The sequence below is a fragment of the Trachypithecus francoisi genome, unplaced genomic scaffold, assembly GCF_009764315.1.
Source record: "Trachypithecus francoisi isolate TF-2019V2 unplaced genomic scaffold, Tfra_2.0 Lachesis_group15, whole genome shotgun sequence".
NCBI lineage: Eukaryota > Metazoa > Chordata > Mammalia > Primates > Cercopithecidae > Trachypithecus > Trachypithecus francoisi.
In genome coordinates this window covers 56,079,368-56,101,830 of record NW_022681460.1, presented here as the reverse complement: position 1 = coordinate 56,101,830, position 22,463 = coordinate 56,079,368, and the positions used below count along the sequence as shown (strand labels likewise).

The 22,463-nt window shown below is 44.6% G+C and overlaps 2 protein-coding genes across 12 annotated transcripts in view; one reads left to right on the top strand and one right to left on the bottom strand.

Moving 5' to 3' along the window:
• SYTL3 (synaptotagmin like 3) overlaps window positions 1-22,463 on the top strand; it is a 141,530-nt gene that overhangs the window by 81,010 nt on the left and 38,057 nt on the right. The gene's annotated exons all lie outside the window — the stretch shown is intronic.
• On the bottom strand, window positions 9,509-10,368 carry LOC117097225 (SIN3-HDAC complex-associated factor-like). Its single transcript, XM_033234924.1, is given in 2 exon segments — window positions 9,509-10,016; window positions 10,018-10,368. Coding segments are annotated over 2 exon segments (666 nt in total). The 5' UTR covers window positions 10,228-10,368; the 3' UTR covers window positions 9,509-9,560.

The following is a 22,463-nucleotide window of genomic DNA, read 5'->3' as shown; positions in this document are numbered from 1 at the left end:
TGGCAGTATTTGGAATATATAGGGTTAATAAAATAGATTTCTCTTTTTAAATGTGGCTGCCAGATAATTTTATTTTATTTATTTACTTATTTATTTTTGAAATGGAGTCTCGCTCTGTTGCCCAGGCTGGAGTGCATTGGTGCGATCTCAGCTCACTGCAACCTTGCCTCCCGGGTTCGAGTGATTCTCCTGCCTCAGCCTCCCGAGTAGCTTGGACTACAGGCATGTGCCACCACACCCAGCTAATTTTTGTATTTTTAGTAGAGATGAGGTTTCACCATGTTGGCCAGCCTGGTCTCGAACTGACCTGAAGTGATTCGTCTGCCTCAGCCTCCCAAAGTGCTGGGATTATAGGCTTGAGCCACTATGCCCACCCCAGAGAATTTTTAAGTTGCAGATTTGGCTAACGTTATATTTCTATTGCACGGCCTTGATCTCGATATTATTGTTGTGCATTAAGTAGCACTGGACTAGGAGGTCTTTTCCAGGGTTCTTTGGAACAGTATCCAAAATGTCCCATGCCTCTGCCTCTGTACCCTTTCCTGGGAAGAAGGTTCATATTTTCATCCAGTTCTCAAACAGGTCTGTGAGTCCACATTGGTTCAGAGCCAGGATCAGGCTCTGAGGCACAAATACTTCCTCTCATGGGATGCTCCTGACTTCCTTGTGAGTGCAGCCACCTGCCCTGGGTCACACAGCTGGTGGTACCAGAGCCTGGACCCACGTTTCTGACTGCTAACGCCCTTTGTCTGTCTGGGTTGCAGTCACAAAGTGCCATAGACTGGGTGGCTTATAAACAACAGAAATGCATGTCTCACTGCTCTGGAGGCTGGGAAGTTCACGACCAAGGCACTGGCAGAATCCGTGTCTGATGGGGGCCCACTTTCCAGTTTATAGATAGCACCTCCTCACTGTGTCCTCCCTTGGGCCCATTTTATAAGGGCACTAATGCAGTTCATGAGGACCCCAGCCTCATGGCCTCATCACCTCCCAAGGTACTACCTCCTAATATCATTGCCCTGGGGGTGGGGATTTCAACATGAATTTTGGGAAGACACAGGCATTCAGGCCACAGTGGCCCTGATCCTCTGCTTCTTGGATGCCCTTTTCATTTGAGAAACCAAAGCTGTGAGAAGTCTGCAGCGGTTTCTGAGAGCACAGACCCTCTGCAATTGTGCTGGAGGATGCTTCAGCACCTTTCTTCATGCCACGGTGGGGTTTATATTTGAGAAAGGCATCTCTCTGAACTACTGGCCTGAGTCAACCCTTCCCCAAGGGCAAGGTGGGTGAAGGCGGCTGCAGACCCTTCTCTCCAGGGATTGAACCCCGCCATGGGTATGAGATGTGAGCTCAGTGGGGCCTCTGAGAGGCTTTTCCAAGACCTGCCTGAAGGTTTGCTCCTACCCTAGGTGACAGAGGATCCCACGGGATCCAGCCAGTTTGAACCTCTACAAGGCTGATGGGGGTTGGGACGTTGTAGAAAGTAAAACTTTTTTTTTTTTTTTTGAGACGGAGTCTCTCTCTGTCACCCAGGCCAGAGTGCAGTGGCACAATCTCTGCTCACTGCAAGCTCCACCTCCCGGGTTCATGCCATTCTCCTGCCTCAGCCTCCCAAGTAGCTGGGACTATAGGCACCCACCACCATACCTGGCTAATTTTTTGTATTTTTAGTAGAGACAGGGTTTCACCATGTAGCCAGGATGGTCTTGATCTCCTGACCTCGTGATCCACCCACCTTGGCCTCCCACAGTGCTGGGATTACAGGGGTGAGCCACCATGTCCGGCCTCCCACAGTGCTGGGATTACTGGGGTGAGCCGCTGAACCCGGCCTCCCACAGTGCTGGGATTACAGGTGTGAGCCACCACACCTGGCCAACGTTTTCTTTTTTAAGTTTCCTTTTTTATTAAAGGATAATAATTGTTAAAAATTATTTCTTTTAAAGACTAACTTTCTTCAAGCCTCCTTGCTTTGTGCTAATAACTCTTTGTTAAGCCCTATCCTATGTAGCTGTTAGGTATAAAGAAATAAGTACATTCGCCGGGCGCGGTGGCTCAAGCCTGTAATCCCAGCACTTTGGGAGGCCGAGACGGGCGGATCACGAGGTCAGGAGATCGAGACCATCCTGGCTAATACGGTGAAACCCCGTCTCTACTAAAGAATACAAAAAAAAAACTAGCCGGGCGACGAGGCGGGCGCCTGTAGTCCCAGCTACTTGGGAGGTGGAGGCAGGAGAATGGCGTAAACCTGGGAGGCGGAGCTTGCAGTGAGCTGAGATCCGGCCACCGCACTCCAGCCTGGGCGACAGAGCCAGACTCTGTCTCAAAAAAAAAAAAAAAAAAAAAAAAATAAGTACATTCTATGTCCTTGTGCTAATAACTCGTTAAGCCCTATCCTATGTAGCTGTTAGATATAAAGGAATAAGTACGTTCTGTGTCCTTGTACTTTAACGAAGGTATCTGTGCTGAACATGCTCACAGGCACATACAGCTCACAGCCTATGCCCCTTCCTTATTTGAAAATATTACTTTCTAAGTCCTTTCGCAAGCAACTTCCTCTTTTCCTTTGTTCTCTATTGCCTATACCTATTTTTAAAAGGTTTAAATTATTATAGCCAGTCAGGTTTTAGTTTAGATTGTAAGGTCTGGCTCCAGCCAGTGGAGACAAAACACAGTAGCAGGGACAAGCTGCCTAAAGGATAAAAATTGCTTCCCTCCATTGTTCAGGTGTGCTCTCTTCATTGTTCCATCTGCGAGGAGCACCCTTTCTGCAGAAAGTAAAATTGCCTTGCTAAAAAAAACTTTCTGTCTAAATGCGAATTTTTCCTTATAGTATTTAGGAACAAGCATTCTGTTCCCTTTCTTTCTTTTTTTTTTTTTTTTGAGATGGAATCTTGCTCTCTTGCCCAGGCTGGAGTGCAGTGGCCGGATGGCAGCTCACTGCAAGCTCTGCCTCCCGGGTTTACGCCATTCTCCTGCCTTAGCTTCCCGAGTAGCTGGGACTATAGGCACCCGCTACCATGCCCGGCTGGTTTTTTGTGTGTTTTTTAGTAGAGATGGGGTTTCACTGTGTTAGCCAGGATGGTCTCGATCTCCTGACCTCGTGATCTGCCCGTCTCGCCTCCCAAAGTGCTGGGATTACAGGGGTGAGCCACCATGTCCGGCCTCCCACAGTGCTGGGATTACTGGGGTGAGCCGCTGAACCCGGCCTCCCACAGTGCTGGGATTACAGGTGTGAGCCACCACACCTGGCCAACGTTTTCTTTTTTAAGTTTCCTTTTTTATTAAAGGATAATAATTGTTAAAAATTATTTCTTTTAAAGACTAACTTTCTTCAAGCCTCCTTGCTTTGTGCTAATAACTCTTTGTTAAGCCCTATCCTATGTAGCTGTTAGGTATAAAGAAATAAGTACATTCGCCGGGCGCGGTGGCTCAAGCCTGTAATCCCAGCACTTTGGGAGGCCGAGACGGGCGGATCACGAGGTCAGGAGATCGAGACCATCCTGGCTAATACGGTGAAACCCCGTCTCTACTAAAGAATACAAAAAAAAAACTAGCCGGGCGACGAGGCGGGCGCCTGTAGTCCCAGCTACTTGGGAGGTGGAGGCAGGAGAATGGCGTAAACCTGGGAGGCGGAGCTTGCAGTGAGCTGAGATCCGGCCACCGCACTCCAGCCTGGGCGACAGAGCCAGACTCTGTCTCAAAAAAAAAAAAAAAAAAAAAAAAATAAGTACATTCTATGTCCTTGTGCTAATAACTCGTTAAGCCCTATCCTATGTAGCTGTTAGATATAAAGGAATAAGTACGTTCTGTGTCCTTGTACTTTAACGAAGGTATCTGTGCTGAACATGCTCACAGGCACATACAGCTCACAGCCTATGCCCCTTCCTTATTTGAAAATATTACTTTCTAAGTCCTTTCGCAAGCAACTTCCTCTTTTCCTTTGTTCTCTATTGCCTATACCTATTTTTAAAAGGTTTAAATTATTATAGCCAGTCAGGTTTTAGTTTAGATTGTAAGGTCTGGCTCCAGCCAGTGGAGACAAAACACAGTAGCAGGGACAAGCTGCCTAAAGGATAAAAATTGCTTCCCTCCATTGTTCAGGTGTGCTCTCTTCATTGTTCCATCTGCGAGGAGCACCCTTTCTGCAGAAAGTAAAATTGCCTTGCTAAAAAAAACTTTCTGTCTAAATGCGAATTTTTCCTTATAGTATTTAGGAACAAGCATTCTGTTCCCTTTCTTTCTTTTTTTTTTTTTTTTTTTGAGATGGAATCTTGCTCTCTTGCCCAGGCTGGAGTGCAGTGGCCGGATGGCAGCTCACTGCAAGCTCTGCCTCCCGGGTTTACGCCATTCTCCTGCCTTAGCTTCCCGAGTAGCTGGGACTATAGGCACCCGCTACCATGCCCGGCTGGTTTTTTGTGTGTTTTTTAGTAGAGATGGGGTTTCACTGTGTTAGCCAGGATGGTCTCGATCTCCTGACCTCGTGATCTGCCCGTCTCGCCTCCCAAAGTGCTGGGATTACAGACTTGAGCCACCGCACCGGCCGCATTCTGTTTCTAAATAAACGTTTTACTTATAGCAAAATGGTGGCCCTTATGGGTATACACTGCCCTCCAGGGGCAGTCTCCAGCCCTCTCTCATGAGGAGGCGCCCCACTGCCTCGTTGCGATGGCCTCAGGGGTAAGGAATCGAGACCCCACGTGGTGTGACGAATAAACCTGGACTCTCAGCAACGCGGAAAGAAAGCAGCCAGCAAGCTGGAGTAAAGGATCCTCACATACTGCGTGGGCCAGGTAACCTCATGCATAAGACAAGGAAGGAAATACTGGAGGAGCTGGTCAAGTATTTCCTTGGTGGTCAGGACTAAGAAAAGAAAAGCCTGGGGCAGTAAAGCATTGCTTGGTGAGGACATACCAACGTAAGAGAAACTGCAGGGGCCCTAAAGCATTCCTTAGGACTGAGGAAAGAAAAGCCTCAGGGGCGGGTGGGGGGCGGTGTGAAGTATGCCTTAGTCGGGATGTCTTAAAGGTTAAAAAGAGGTGAAAAGTCCCCATTGGGGGAGATTAAACATCACAAACCTCCAGTAGTAAAAAAGATATTCACAACTTCCTTTTCCCCTCTTCCTGGGGGAAGAAAGAGGCTAGGCTCCACTCCCACTGGCGGCTCCCTAGGGGAAAGGGAAGGAGAGGGGAGAACAGCAGCATGGGTGGCTGGCAGAGGTAGGGAAAGACCAGCAGGGAGAGAGAGAAAGGCAGCGACAGAAAGCAAAAATCTTTTAACAAAGTTCCAAAGTTTTCTTTCTTTTTTTTTTTTTTTTTTTGTTGAGACGGATACTCACTCTGTCGCCCAAGCTGGAGTGCAATGGTGCGATCTCAGCTCACTGCAAGCTCTGCCTCCCGGGTTCACGCCATTCTCCTGCCTCAGCCTCCCAAGTAGCTGAGACTACAGACGCCCGCCACCTCGCCCGGCTAGTTTTTTGAATTTTTTTTTTAGTAGAGACGGGGTTTCACAGTGTTAGCCAGGATGGTCTCGATCTCCTGACCTCGTGATCCGCCCGTCTCGGCCTCCCAAAGTGCTGGGATTACAGGCTTGAGCCACCGCGCCCGGCCCCAAAGTTTTCTAAAAGTAAAAGAAGAGCTGGGCGCGGTGGCTCACACCTGTAATCCCAGCACTTTGGGAGGCCGAGGCAGGCGGATCCCGAGGTCAGGAGATCGAGACCATCCTGGCTAACACAGTGAAACCCCTTCTCTACTAAAAATACAAAAAACTAGCCGGGTGAGGTGACGGTCGCCCGCAGTCCCAGCTACTCGGGAGGCTGAGGCAGGAGAATGGCGTGAACCCGGGAGGCGGAGCTTGCAGTGAGCCGAGATCGCGCCACTGCACTCCAGCCTGGGCGACAGAGCCAGACTTCGTCTCAAAAAAAAAAAAAAGGTAAAAGAAGAAAGAGAACTCAGGAATGCAAAGAGAAAGAAGGCAAGGTCAGTACTTTAAAGGAGAAGGTCAAAGCAAGTGCTGTAAAGACTGTGGATGTAAACGTAAGAAAGAAAGAAAAAGGGGCCCTCTGGCCCAGGGTTAATGACTCGTGCAACTTGCGTCGGGCATCTGCCCAGCCTCTGGGCCAGTGGCAGCTCTGGGCCTGGACTGCGGCCACACGGATCCCACCCAGCCCAAGAGACTAAGTGTAAAGGAAAAAAGGAAAAAATGAAAAGAGAAATCGGAAATAAAAAGGAGAGACAGAAAGCGGCTCGGGGGCAGGGCCCATGCTGTTTCCCGGCGGGACCGTTAAAATGGGAGAGAGGAAAGGGGATGACGAAGAAAAAGCGCAAATGAGAGAGAACTAGAGGGAGAAAATGAGTAAGAGAGAGGCTGAAAGAGACAGAGATCAGAGAAAGAGGGTGAGACTGAGGAGAGAAATAGGGTAAAAGAAAATCAGAAAGTTGAGGCATGTCAAAGATTGTAAAAGTCATAAAAAATGTTATTAAAAAATTTATTAATCCCAGCATTTTGGGAGGCCAAGGCAGGCGGATCACGAGGTCAGGAGTTTGAGACCAACCTGGCCAACATAGTGAAACCGCGTCTCTACTAAAAGTACAAAAAACAGCCAGGCGTGGTGGTGGGTGCCTATAATCCCAGCTACTTGGGAGGCTGAGGCAGGAGAATGGCTTGAACCCAGGAGGCGGAAGTTGCAGTGAGCAGAGATCACACGATTGCACTCCAGCCTGGGTGACAGAACGAGACTCCATCTCAAAAAAAATAAATAAATAAAAGTCTTTTAGCACAGGTATCACCCCTAGAATTTCCAGCACACCAGCACTAGCCTGGGGACCACGTCCTCATCAAAAATAAAAAGGAAAAAAAACTCAAGCCAGCCTAGGAAGGACCCTACCTTGTGCTGCTAACCACCAAGACTGCCTTTGCACAGCAAAAAAAGGATGGACACATCATACCCAAGTCAAAAAAGCATCATCACCTTCAGAATCATGGACCATTGTTCCAAGGTTAAGCCCTACCAAATTAAAGGTAAAAAAAAGCTTTCTCTCTTTTTCTTTTCTTCCCTTTACTTCCCATCTTATTATTAACAGAACTAAATCTTTTTTGTTGTTGTTGTTGAGACGGTGTCTCTCTCTGTCGCCCAGGCTGGAGTGCAATGGCACAATCTTGGCTCACTGCAAGCTCTGCCTTCCGGGTTCACGCCATTCTTCTGCCTCAGCCTCCCAAGTAGCTGGGACTATAGGCACCCACCACCATACCTGGCTGTTTTTTGTACTTTTAGTAGAGACGCAGTTTCACTATGTTGGCCAGGATGGTCTTGATCTCCTGACCTCGTGATCTGCCCGCCTTGGCCTCCCAAAGTGCTGGCATTACAGGCGTGAGCCACTGCGTCTGGGCAACATAACTAAATCTAACTCACTGCAAGTTATTACTTTTTTTTTTTTTTTTCTAATAAGACTAGATTTATTCAATACCCTAGTAAAAGTTTTGATTATAAGTATCCAACAGTATAAAAAGTACAAAACAGATCTGTAGATTTCTAATATATTAATACAAAGTGCATTACTACATACAGTACATCCTACAGGCAAAGAGAGGTGGAAGGGGAAAAAGAAGACTGTGGTTGAGGTCTAGTAATAAATAAATAAATACAGAAGTAGAGATGATCCATATTATAGTATATTCTACCACCAATACTGCAGCCAAAATGTACAAAAAAAATCATTTCAAAATAACTCAGGAGGATGATAATGGCTGGACTTTTGTAATTCGCCTCAAAGACTGTGGGAGAGCCGACTCAACTCACTGTATAGTCTGTGCATATGGTGGCTTGTAGCATGTAGGTTTTTTCCAAAAGAATTATAAAATGTTTAGATTAAGAACTATAAAACTACAGGGTGCCTATAAAAGGTGGCTTACTCCTTGTTATTATTATACTACCCAATTTTTAAAATGCAGTTTAAAAAATAAGCACTGAGTCTTGTTATGACAAGGCAGGCAAATGCTTCTCCCTCATTCTGAAAAGACTGAACTGGCGATGCTTTTGCTGACTATTCAGAAAAGAGGCAGTAAGAGCACACTGTGGTTTGGGTTCCAGTGAGAGGCTTTTCATGGGGATCTTAGGATTGAAGAGTGCTAAGTTCAGGATATCTCGATATTCAAAAAGCCTGACTAAAAGAAGCCAAACCAAAACCATTTAACATGAACACAAACCTCTTTTCTTTTAGTAAATTTTACTTTTAATACAGAGTGAAAGAAAATAAAAAATAGGCTAAAACAAGTCAAACACCCATTCTACACAGATAAAAACCTTCACAAAGGTCAACGGAAGTAATCCAGAGCTGAAACTGAATTGTGTAGATTTTCAATGGTCATCAAAGTCATGTACACAAAAGTCAATTATATTTACACACTCAGCAAGCCCTCTAAGAAATGCCCCAAGAAGCATTAACCTTTGTTTTGTGCCATCCTGAAGACTTGCACATTTTATTTTTCAGATAGCTTAACATTTTTAATAGAGTGTGCTCTCTACCATGCGGTAATGCTTTGGTACTATTCATACAGGGTCTCGCCTGTCCTAAAGACTTGCCATGTCCCAAAGAGGAGCTTTTGATTCTGCTTTAGAAGTTTTACATAAATTAAAATCTTTATCAAATATTAATATGAAGGGAGGCACAGGATGCAACATATATAGTCAAGTTACCTCTCTGTACATTTAGAAATTACTTTCTCCTCCAAGGTATTTGCAACAGAAAGCTCAGTCTGTCCTGCTTAATAATCAGTAGTACAGGTTTGAATCATCAGAAGCTTGGCAAGACCTTAATATTTCAGAATTATCAACAACTACCTCTAGGGGCAAGTCCATGTTACTGAGTTATGACAAATTTATTATCGTGAGGGAAAACAAGAGTAGCCAGCCATCTTAAAAAATGCCCCAACACTGCTTCTCAATACAGAAAGACTAAAAACTACATACAGTTTATCATACAACAAATCCCATCTCTGTCCCCTGAAATTCCCCTAGTTTCATTCATTAGAAGGGGATTAAAAAAAAAAAAAAAAGACTTAAAGAGCACTTTACAGCAGCATTCAGCTTTCCTATGAATACTCAGCATCTTAAATATTATGTACAACTCTTTTTTTAGTAAGCTAGACACTGGCTTCAGAGTTTGTGGGACTGGGGGAAATCAACCCATTCAAAACTACTCTAGAAATTGTCTTTTGGCAGAATAGCAGGTATCCAAGTTAAAAATAGGAGGGTCATTTGAGACCAGCCTGGCCAACGTGGTGAAACCCCATCTCTACAAAAACTAAAAAATTAGCTGGGTCTGGTAGTGGGCACCTATAAACCCAGTTACTTGGGAGGCTGAGGCAGGAGAATCACTTGAACCTGGGAGGTGGAAGTTGCAGTGAGCCAAGATGACGCCACTGCACTCCAGCCTAGGCAACAAGACCAAAACTCCATCTCCAAAAAAAAAAAACAAAAAAAAACAGAGGGTCAGTTTGTTGCTTTGTGGTCTTTTCAAAATTTAGATGTTTTTTTTTGTTCCCCTTCTACATAAAAACCTCAGTCACCACTCCTGAGTGGAGATAGGCAGGGGCTCTGGCCCCTGCTCCTCTGGCTTCTCGGCAGCTGCTTTCTTATTGCTGCAGCAAGGCTTGAAGAGATGTGTGTCAATGAGGACTTCCCCAAAACGGCCTTTATAGATGATCCCACAACATATCTTCTGTCTTTTCCAGTATGTGAGATCTAAAAAGGAAAAAACTGGTGTTCTGTTAGAACCAGAAGCCATCTCTGTATCTGAGCCGTCATCTGACTGGTTACTGTAACAAGGAGATTGAGCTGGGGAGGCACTTGAGGTGGTACTGTGAGCATCAGAATTATGACGTTTAAATTCCTTCTGCAGTTTACTGATCTGGTTGCTTTTTATCCTGTTCCCAGATAGAGTTTTCACTTTCTTTGGTTTCAATGTAGTCTTTAGACTGGGTCCAGCCCTTGCATCTACCACATGATTCCAGTTTTTTTTTTGATCCTGCTGGCAACTTCTTCCATCTTTTCACAAGCAGGACACAGGCATTGCAGATGTCTCCTGAACGAGTCTCATGCAATCCAAAACAGCTCTGGAAGTCCTTTTCATAGCGTTTACTGTCAGTGAATCGAGAACTGGAGGACTTAGCTCTGCAAATACAGCAGCCCTCTATACTTCGGTACATCTTTGGCTTGTGAAAACCAAACATCTTTTCTTCTGGGCAATAGTCTTCCAAAAGCAGCCGTTCCACGCGCAATAACGTCCCCGAAGTGCGGAGTGCACGCCAGGCCAGTCCCCCTCAAGCGCTCCCTCCTCCTCAACTGCCTTGTCTAGAAAGATTGTCTCCTGCAGTTCTCTCAAGTTATTACTTTTAATGCCTGTTTAATTATACCTTATAAAGATTTACATAACCAAAAACAGCTTACTACTTCAGAAAAATATCTCTGTCCCTCTTGGACTTCCTAATTTGAGGAAGACATAGTAAGTTCCTGTAAGAATACTAGTAATCCAGAGAACAGTAGCTGTATTAGTAAAAATCAGATTCTTGTCCTTCTAAAACAAAATCTCTATGTTCTGCTTAGTCTGATGTCCTATAGAACCCTAAAGTTTTAAAACAGACTGCTTCCACAGGTCTTTGTCAGTGCTTAAATTCGTATATCCATTTCTTTTTTTTTTTTTTTTGAGACGGAGTCTCGCTCTCTCGCCCAGGCTGGAGTGCAGTGGCCGGATCTTGGCTCACTGCAAGCTCCGCCTCCCGGGTTTACGCCATTCTCCTACCTCAGCCTCCCCGGTAGCTGGGACTACAGGCGCCAGCCACCTCGCCCGGCTAGTTTTTTTTTTTTTTTTTTGTATTTTTTAGTAGAGACGGGGTTTCACCGGGTTAGCCAGGATAGTCTCGATCTCCTGACCTCGTGATCCGCCCGTCTCGGCCTCCCAAAGTGCTGGGATTACAGGCTTGAGCCACCGCGCCCAGCCCGTATATCCATTTCACCAAAAGAATTACTCCTTCTAACTCTCAATCTCCTTCAGCCTCTCCAACAATCATTCCTCCCAATCACAATGACAAGACCAAAATCTCTATAGTAAAAGTAAAAAACCTAAGGCAAATAATAGCAGTGAAGACAAGGTATCAAAATGTAAATGCCTGGCTAAAATGGATTAAATATTTCATCCGCACTCTAAAAGCGACTGTTAATGCTTGTGCGCACGGTAGGCCAGAGGCCCAGGTTGTCCCCTTTCCACCCAGATAGTCCTCTAATCGACAAGACTTAGACTGCATAGTAGCTCCTTTTCAAAATCCCACAGCCTAGGATAGTAAACTATGCCAGCCTCTGCTATTTCCTAAAGTGCAGCACCCTGCAGGTCAGCCCTCAAGGGCCATCCAGCCTCCATCGTCCAAGATCAGTTTTACCTCATATCTGCAATGACAAAGGAAAAATTTGGCATACTTTAAAGACAACAGGATGCAGTAAGGTCAGGAACTCCAAGAGCTACCCCATCAATCCCCCCTTATTCATCCCCAAGTGGATGTACGGTAGTATTGTAAAACACCTTTACTAGACACTCTGCCAAATAATTAAAGCAGTATTTATGATCTAGTTCAATTGCTATCCCTTTTACCCTGGCATTTCATCAACCAAAAAAACTTTTTCTTTTAGAAACGTAAGCAAAACAGCGAAGCCAAAACTTTTTAAATGTTTAAACAGTTTAAAAAGGGGGAAAAAAAAACTATAAAATCAAGAGGAGGGAATTGTAGAAAGTAAAAATTTTCCTCTTCAGTTTCCCTTCTGGTAGTAATAATAATAAATGTTAAAAATAATTTCTTTTAAAGACTAACTTCCTTCAAGCCTCCTTGCTTTGCGCTAATAACTCTTTGTTAAGCCCTATCCTATGTAGCTGTTAGATATAAAGGAATAGGTATATTCTGTGTCCTTGTACTTTAACGAAGATATTTGTGTTGAACATGCTCACAGGCACATACAGCTCACAGCCTATGCCCCTTCCTTATTTGGAAATATTACTTTTTTAAGTCCTTTCACAAGCAACTTTCTCTTTTCCTTTATTCTCTATTGCCTATACCGTTTTTTTTTTTTTTTTTTTTTTTTTTGACAGTCTCGCTCTGTTGCCCAGGCTGGAGTGCAGTGGCACCATCTCGGCTCACTGCAAGCTCCGCCTCCCGGGTTCACGCCATTCTCCTGCCTCAGCCTCCTGAGTAGCTGGGACTATAGGCGCCCACCACTACGCCCAGCTAATTTTTTTGTATTTTTAATAGAGATGGGGTTTTACCGTGTTAGCCAGGATGGTCTCAATCTCCTGACCGCATGATCCGCCTGCCTCAGCCTCCTAAAGTGCTGGGATTACAAGCGTGAGCCACCGTGCCTGGCTACCTATATCTATTTTAAAAAGTTTTAAGTTATTAGCCAGTCAGATTTCAATTTAAATTGTGAAGTCTGGCTCCAGCCAGTGGAGACAAGACACAGTAGCAAGGCCAAGCTGTGTAAAGGATAAAAATTGCTTCCCTCCATTGTTCAGGTGTGTTCTCGCCATTGCTCCATCTGCAAGAAGCACCCTTTCTGCAAAAAGTAAAATTGCCTTGCTAAAAAAAACCTTTTTGTCTAAATGCTATAGTACCAAAAAAACAAGCATTCTGTTTCTAAATAAACATTTTACTTATAACGGGGTGGTGGGGTTGGGATGAGACTATGCCTTCATAGAGAGCCAGTGGGCCAGTTTCCACTAACTGCTCAGGGTCCCGCTAGATTGGACTCTAAGCTCCTTCAAGGGCCAGAATCACGTCCTTGTAGCCCTAGACACCAACACATAGCCAAGTACATGGGCTTGGACCCACACCCTGACGGTCTGTGGGGTCCTCTGTGACCTGCCCGCCACTCTGCCCTGACCTCACCAGCTCTCACCCTCCCCATCGCTCATTCCACTCAGCTGCAGGGCCACTCACTGTTGCTGGGACCCCCAGAAACATCCCACCTGCAGGCATTTCTGTACTCTTCCCTCTCCAGACATCACAAGTCATGCAGTCCCTTCCTTTAAGGCTTTGTTCCAAGCCACCTTCTCAGGGAGCTACCCCTGCCCCGCTCTCCCCACCTGCTCTATGTTAATCCATGTCCTCACCACCCTCGAGGTGCTATAGAGTTGGCTCATCTGTTGGGTATTGTCTGTGTCACCTCTCTGCTAGACAAATTCCCAAGAGCTGTGTCCAACACTTAAATGGCCTCAATAAATGTTTGTTGAGTGATTGGGTTAATCCTAATCATAGTTACCATTTATTAAAAGCCCAAGGCAGGTGCTTCACAGCTCAGTTATTCTCACAAAGATCTTTTATGGAAGGTGCTGTTGTCCCATTTCACAAACAAGGAACCTGAGATTCACAGAGGTTAATGCGACTTGCCAAGGTCCCGAGCTGACTATAGAACTCTGATTCAAACCAGGGGCCTGGGGAGTCCATACCGGGGAGTCCAGGCTTTTCATAATATCCCACAGGCATGTTGCACTCTTACACTGAGCAGTTTTCCTGACCCATGCTGCCTTGTTCAGCTTCACTCGGAGCCAATCCACACGTAGAAGCAGGGAACCAGGATGCTGGCCTAGGGAGAGGTGGGGTGAGCAAATCCATCTTAGTCCCTTTGCTGCTTAGGGACTTTTTGTTGGAAAACAGAAAAAAAAATTTTTTTTTTTTGAGACAGAGTCTCGCTGTGTCCCCCAGGCTGGAATGCAGTGGCGTGATCTCGGCTGACTGCAAGCTCCGCCTCCTGGTTTCTGGGTTCACACCATTCTCCTGTCTCAGCCTCCCCAGTAGCTGGGACTACAGGTGCCTGCCACCACACCCGGCTAATTTTTTTGTATTTTCAGTAGAGACAGGGTTTCACCGTGTTAGCCAGGATGGTTTTGATCTCCTGACCTCATGATCCGATCGCCCACATCAGTCTCCCAAAGCACTGGGATTACAGGCGTGAGCCACCACGCCCAGCCCCCAAAAATTGTTTTTAACAGTCCCATCAGTGGCATATGAGATTATGTAATTCCCCATACACTCATCAACTTTGAGTATTAATCAGATTTTACACATACATACACGGATGTTAATTTTATAATTATTGTTTACCTATGCCTAACTAAATCATAGTGCAAATTCAGTAGGGCTCTCTATTCTCACTCATTTTCCTAAAGTTTTCTCTGATTTGTGCCCTTACAATTTATAATCATGAGATGTAATTATTATGCATTTAATCATAACCTGTTCCCTTTAGGCTGAAGCAGCATTTACTCGAGGAAGCTGAGCTCCCACCAAACCACTGCTTATCGCTTCTTGCCAAAGGTGTTGCCTTCCCTTCTGAGAACTATTTACATTCTCTGAGAAACAAAGATTGGAGCTAAAAAAACAACAACAAACCGAAAGAAAAAACAGCTTATTAACATTCCACTTATTATAAAAGTATAAAACCAGATCTAGACAACAAACAGGAAAAATCGTTTAACCTCTCAAGTAGGCAAATCAGTGCAAAATTAAAGCAACCTGCTATTTTGGGACCACTTTAGCAAATTTTAAAAATAATAAAGCTCAGTGTTGGTAAGGTGTAAAGCAGCAGGCATTCTTACAAACTGTGGGGTGAGCAGTAACTGTTATGACTTTTCTAGAGGGCAATTAGCAATAGATATCAAAAGCCTTTACATGTTCTCTTTAATTGAACTTCAGTCACAGGAACTACTCTTTAAAAATTATCATGAATGTTGGCCAAAATGTGCATACATAGATGTCCCGGACATCATTGTTTATAATTGTTTTAATTTTGAAAAACTGTCAACAATCAAAATGTCAAGAGAACGTTAAATTGTGGAGAATGTGTACACAGTATTATTCTAACTGTATAAATGTCAAAATCAGGTAAACTAGACAGTAGATTGGGGGATATATTCATATATCATAAAATCATTCGCTGGACATGGGGCTTATGCCTGTAATCCTAGCACTTTGGGAGGCCAAATCAGGCAGATCACCTGAGGTCAGGAGTTTGAGACCAGCCTGACCAACATGGTAAAACCCCGTGTCTACTGAAAATATAAACATTAGCCAGGCGTGGTGGCAGGTACCTGTAATCCCCCCTACTTGGGAGGCTGAGGCAGGAGAATTGCTTGAACCTGGGAAGTAGAGGTTGCGGTGAACCGAGATTGCGCCATTGTACTCCAGCCTGGGTGATGAGAGCGAGACTCTGTCTCAAAAAAAAAAAAAAAAAAAAAAGTAAAACCATCAAGAAAAGCGGGGATGATTAACAGACAATTTGAAATAGTGTTTCCTGGAGACAGAATGAGAGGGGATTTGATAAGGGAGGAGGAGTTCTGGGGCGCTTCTGAAGTCCTGGCGATGTTATTTTTCTTAGGCTGAGTATGGGTGTGTGGATGTTAATTTTATAATTATTATTTATTCCTATGCATTATATGTACTCTTTTGTTATTATACATTTCATGGCAAAAAAGAAGAAAATATCAAATGATTTGCTTAGCTTACAAAGGGCATCCACATTTTGTGGCATTTTTAAAAGGCTGATAATCTGGCTAGGCATGGTGACTCAGCCTGTAATCCCAGCACTTTCGGAGGCCAAGGTGGGCGGATCACGAGGTCAAAAGATCGAGACCATCCTGGCTAACATGGTGAAACCCCGTCTCTACTAAAAATACAAAAAATTAGCCGGGTGTGGTGGCGGGTGCCTGTAGTCCCAGCTACTCGGGAGGCTGAGGCAGGAGAATGGCGTGAACCTGGGAGGCAGAGCTTGCAATGAACGGAGATTGCACCACTGTACTCCAGCCTGGGCAACAGAGCGAGACTCTGTCTCAAAAAAAAAAAAGTGATAACCACTAAGCTTACCAAATATAGGCATGGCTCTAAGTCTTTTTCCAACCTCACCACGACCCTATGAGATAGATCCCCATTTTACAGATGAGGAAACTGAGGCTCTGGAGGGTAAGATAATTGCTCAAGATCACATAGCCGCTAAGTGTCAGGGCCAGGCACTGGAAGACTGCTGGGTGGCCTCATCACTCACCATCTTAACCACTTTGTAGAAATGTTCTCAGTGTGTTCTTATCAGGATTTATTATTTTTAATTTAGCTGTGGCTTCAGTTGACTCTGAGTTTTCTGTCCTTGTAAAATAAAAGGGCATGAAACTTTGCTTGCAGTTACAGGAGATAAATTTGTGACCTTCAGAGAAAGTCGCTGGCAGAAGTCTCCCTGCCTGCCTTGAGTTTTTCCTCTGCTGTTGCCCAGATTGACTTTCTCTCAAACCCAGACTGCACCAATGGCTTTAATAAAAGTCAGGCTGAGTTTTGGGTTGCTTTTCTGGGCCAGAATCTTTTGGTTGACTCCGTTTGCTGCATTCAGCTTGTAACCTGCTCAGAGGCTCTGTTCTGGCTCCAGAGAAAGCAGAACCAGGAGCCCTGCCAGGGCGATGGTGGTGGATCTATGAGTTATCTGGGAAGGAATGCACTTGATGGATGAACGTGCTCTGCTCTCCTTTCATTATGAGGGTGTATCCTCCCACTCCCTGCTCAGCAGACACAGTGGTTGAACTACTCAGAGACATGAGCATACCTTATGGCCCAAAGATTTAGGAGCCCAGGTCCACTTCCAGATCTGCTTCTGATGTGTGATGCAATTTGGGGCATGGCTTAACCTTGGTTTATCCACTTATAAAATGATGAATAATCCTGGTTTCTTTATAATTCTGGGTGCCAACCTGGATGAGCCCAGCTGTGCACTTTCTTTCTACCTACACGCTGACAGCTGCACACCCAAGGAGCAAGGTTCATGGCAGGGCAGCCCTAACCCCAGGACACTCACGCCTGCATGCTGGAGATTATTCTGCCCTGTTGTGTTCCCAAGTCCAACTGTGCCCAACACTGCCCAGCAATCCTGATGTCTTTGCATGATTAACACGGTTTTTTTGCTCTCCACAACAAATATTTCACACCTCCTCCAGTCTTTTCAAACCTGCTCTTCCTCCTCACTCTCAAGAAATCTCCCTTTTTACTCTACCAAGAAAGAAAAGAATTAGGTTGAAATTTCCCAATCCTCCTGATACCAAATTAACCAACTGCATTTGCACCCAAGTGACTCTCCTTTCCCCACCTGCAATAGAAGAAGCTGATGCCTTCAGCAATACTTGGGATCCTGCCCTCCCCTGCCTTCTGTGTTCCTTATTCTATCACTTATCCTTCCTCACATACGGATTCAGCCTCTATTTACCTGGACCCTTGAACACATTCCAGTCTCCTGTGATAAAACACCTTCACTCAACCTTCCATTCCCCTCCAGCTACCATTTTTCTCTCCCCACCTCAGCTAATCTTTTTATTTTGTTTTGTTTTGTTTTGTTTCGAGATAGAGTCTCGCTCAGCTGCCCAGGCTGGAGTACTGTGGTGCGATCCCAGCTTACTGCAACCTCCGCCTCCCAGGTTCAAGCGATTCTCCCACCTCAGCCTACCAAGTAGCTGGGATGACAGGTGTGTGTCACCATGCCCAGCTAATTTTTGTATTTTTAGTGGAGACAGGGTTTCACCATGTTGGCCAGGCTGATCTCGAACTCCTGACCTCTAGTGATCCACCCGCATTGGCCTCCCAAAGTGTTGGGATTACAGGTCTGAGCCACCGCGCCCGGCCCCTTAGCTAAGCTTTTATTAGTTTTCTGCACTTGGCATTCCTGCCTTTCCCTTCCCACTCACACAGCCCTCCCTCTCTGGCTCCCCACCCCTTCACCCTGCAAAAGAACGCCCCTTCTCTTCCTGCCCTTCTGTGCATTCATATTTCAGCTGTGTCTCATCTAAATAGCACAGTCAGATGTTTTTAAAAATCCAGTCATTGACTTTTTTTTGTAGTATGTAATCTGTTCTAGTTTATTGTAACTACTTTTTTCTCCTACTCTGTGTTACTGTCTCTACCCCCTTCTTTTCATCATTCTTTTTGGATTAAACAAGTCTGGCTTCTATCATTTCTGGGGGGCAATAAAATGGTTAAATCTTACTGTTTATTCCACCATAGGTAATAGATCCTTTTTTTCTCTACCATTAAGATTTTCTCCTTGTCTTTGATTTTAAGCAATTTTATTATGATGTACCTATGTATAGTTTTTTAAAAAACATATTTCCTCTTAAATCTGTGGTTTATTGTCTCTTGTTAGTCTTTAGAAATTCTTAACCATTATCTCTTCAAATATACCTTCTGCCTCGTTTTTCTCTAGATGAGAGTCTAAACATACACTTTTTCATTATGTCCTATCTCTCTCTCTCTCTTTCTCTCTCTCTCTCTCTCTCTCCCCACCCCTCTCCCTCCCTCCCTCCCTCCCTCCCCCCTATCTTTCTGAGATGGGGGTCTCATCTGTTGCCCAGGCTGGATGGAATGCAGTGGCACAGCCCTAGCTCACTCCTTCCCAGAACTCGTGGGCTTAGCAGGAGCACCCACTCACTATGTTGTGCAGACTGGTCATGAACTCCTGGTCTCAAGCAATCCTCCCACTTTGGCCTCCCAAGGCACAGGGGTTACAGGCATGAACCATGGTATTTGGCCCCATATGTCTCTTATACTCTTTATTTTTCATTCATTTTATTCCCCTATGCTTCACTCCAAATATTTTCCATTGACCCATCTTCCAGTTTGCCAATCCTCCCTTCAGCTAAGTCTGATCTTATGTTACTTTAATTTGTGGAGTACTTCATTCAGTTGTCTTACTTTTTAGGCAACTTACTTTTTTTTTAGATGAAATCTCACTCTGTCACCCAGGCCGGAGGGCAGTGGTGTGATCTTGGCTCACTGCAACTTCTGCCTCCCGGGTTCAAGCAATTCTCCTGCCTCATCCTCCTGAGTAGCTGGGATTATAGGTGTGCACCATCACACCTGGCTAATTTTTGTATTTTTAGTAGATTCAGTTTTCACCATGTTGCCCAGGCTGGTCTCAAACTCCTGACCTCAGATGATTTTCCTGCCTCGACCTCCCAAAGTGCTGGGGTTACAGGCGTGAGCCACCATGCCCAGCCAAGGCCTTAATTTCTATTTGATTTATTATTATAAATTCTAGTCCTCTGGAGAAATTTCTGTTTCATTCTTTATTATACATTCTAGTTCTCTGGAGAAATATATTCTTGTCATGTATTTTCTTGACCACATTAGTTACATTTATTTTACAGTTTATACCTTTCACTGCCAGTATCTGGATCACACATGAGACTATTTTTATTATGCATTTTTTCCTCTTTGTTTTTGGTCACTTACTCTTGGATCTTAGACTTAGGATAACTAACCACCCCAGTTTACTCAGTACTCACCTGGTTTTAGCAGTTCAAGTCTCGAATCCCAGGAAATTCCTTAGTCCTAAGGAAACTGGGACACTTGGTTACTTGTTAGTCCTGGTATGCATGGCAATTTTCTCTTGGATGGTGGACATTGAGTATGAAAAACTCGGATAATTTGAGATTCAAAAATATTAGGTTGCTAGAAAAGTAATTGTGGTTGGACCATGAATTTTATATCATTATAACTAGGCTCAAACACATCTTTTTATTAATAAAAGTAGGATCCATTACAATTGACACATTTTTGCCAACAAGAAATAAGTTTGTTTATTCCTGTACCATAAAAATCTGTGCTTCGGGATTTGACGAACTCTTGGAAAGCATTTTCTGCATCCTTCTGGTTGTGTTTTCCCTGCACAAAGTTCTCAAGATGCTTGAAGAAGTGGTAATCTGTTGGTGAGAGGTCAGGTGAATATGGTGGGTGAGACAAAACTTTGTAGCCTGATTTGTTCAACTTTTGTTTTTGTTTTTTGTTTTGAGATGGAGTCTCGCTCTGTTGCCCAGGCTGGAGTGCAGTGGTACTATCTCAGTTCATGCAACTTCCGCCTCCTGGGTTCAAGTGATTCTCCTACCTCAGCCTCCCAAGTAGCTGGGATTACAGGTGTGCACCACCACGCTCAGCTAATTTTTGTATTTTTAGTAGAGACAGCATTTCACCATGTTGGCCAGCTGGTCTTGAACTCCTGATCTCAAGTGATCAGCCTGCCTTGGCCTCCCAAAGTGCTGGGACTACAGGTGTGAGCCACCAAGCCTGGCCTTGTTCGACTTTTGAAGTGTTGGTTGTGTGACGTGCAGTAGGGCATTGTCGTGGAGAAGAATTGGGCCCCTTTTGTTGGTCAGTGCCGGCTGCAGGCATTGCAATTTTTGGTGCATCTCATCAATTTGTTGAATATACTTCTCAGATGTAACGGTTTCCCCGGGATTCAGAAAGCTGTAGTGGATCAGACTGACAGCAGACCACCAAACAGCGATCATGACCTTTCTTTGATGCAAGTTTGGCTTTGGGAAGTGCTTTGGAGTTTCTTCTCAGTCCAGCCACTAACCTGGTCATTGCTGGTTGTCATATAAAATCCACTTTTTGTCAGACATCATAGTCTGATTGAGAAATGGTTCACCGTTGCATAGAATAAGAGAAGACAACACTTCAAAATGACGATTTTTTTGATCTTCACTCAACTCATGAGGCACCTGCTTATCAAGCTTTTTCACCTTTCCAATTTGCTTCCAATGCCGAACGATCATAGAATGGTCAGCGTTGAGTTATTCAGCAACTTCTCGCTTAGTTGTAGGATCAGCTTCTATGATTGCTCTCAATTGTTTGTTGTCATCTTCCGATGGCCGCCACTACACTCCTCATCTTCAAGGTTCTCGTCTCCTTTGGAAAATTTCTTGAACCCCCACTGCACTGTATGTTGCTGAGCTAAATGCATTGTGGATATCACGGATTGTCTCCACTGCTTTACGACCCATTTTGAACTTGAATAAGAAAATTGCTCAAATCTGCTTTTTGTCTAACATCATTTCCATAGTCTAAAATAAACATAAACAGCAAATAACCCATTATTAGCAAATAAATAAATAAATAAAGCGAGAAATGCCCATTAAAATGATATATGACATAACCACATTTAAGAATATATTCCAATATCAAATGGCAAATTCCAACAATGTAAAAACCGCAATTATTTTTGCACTTGTATTATGCTTCATAGAGAATTTACTTTTGCTCTTAACACACAGAGTGGAGGTAAAGAATCTTTATCTAGTCTGGGGCTGAGCTAATTCAAAACTGGGTTTCCGTTGATGAAGACAGGTCCATTTCCAGGTGACTCTTCCTCCTAGTAAGAAAGTCTTTGGAGGATCCCAGCTGAAGGTCTAGATATTTACTAAGCCCCTTCCCTGTGATAAGCCTGAAGGCCAGTTTTTTCCTCTCTAGTAAGATGAAACTGCTGGAAGCTCTCCTTTTTTTTGAGATGGAGCCTCGCTATGTCACTCAAGCTGAAGTGCAGTAGTATGATCTCGGCTCACTGCAACGTCCGCCTCCTGGATGCAAGCGATTCTCTTGCCTCAGCCTCCTGAGTAGCTGGAACTACAGGCACGTGCTACCATGCCTGGCTAATTTTTTTTATTTTTAGTAGAGATGGGGTTTCACGGCATGAGCCAGGATGGTCTAGATCTGCTGACCTCCTGACCTCGCGATCTGCCCGCCTCAGCCTCCCAAAGTGCTAGGATTACAGGCGTGAGCCACTGCGTCCCGCCAGTTGGAAGCATTCTTAAGTTTCTTAGCCCCTCAGCCACAGCTTCCAGTTCAGCAAACACCTTGAGGAAAAGGCAGCGTCTGAGGTACTCGTGGATTTGCCTTGTCTCAGGGACCTTGGCTCCTCAGGTTCCCCATGACTTTGTAGCCTTGAATGCTGATTTTGTCCCCCAGTCCCGTTAGACTGCTGAAAACTCTGCTCAGCTTCTGAGTCTCTTTGCCATTTTATTTAGATTGACATCTTGGCCGTCCAGCCCTTGGACGTGCAGCTGCAGTAATTCAATGTGTTCCTGATACAAGGAGAGTCAAGCAGGTCAGTAGAATAGAATCAAAAGTCCTGTGTTGCTTACACAGGGACCTATGCCTTGAAGTGAAAGGCAGCTCCAGATGTCAGGCTTACCTCCATGTGCTTCTCAACATCTTGGCTCCTTGCGTCCTGTGGTCTTGGCAGCTCCACAATGTCTTGAAATAGTTTGGTTGTCTAATTCGGCTAATTGTTCTCAGCAGAAAAATGTGTGTAACACCATTTAGTCTGACATAGCCTGAAGCTGAGTCCCATGACGAATGCTGTATTATTCATTAGCCTCTCCATTCATCCACCTGGTTCTTCTCTCAGGCCGCTCATACCTTTTGCCAAGCTCCTCTATCCATTCTCTTCTATCTCACACCCACTCACTCATGCTGGCACACCAGTCCATGCCTTTTTTTTTTTTTTTTTTTTGGTAGAGAGGGGGTTTTACCATGTTGGCCAGGCTGGTCTCAAACTCCCGACCTCAAGTGATCCACCTGCCTCTGCCTCCCAAAGTGCTGGGATTACAGGTGTGAGCCACTGT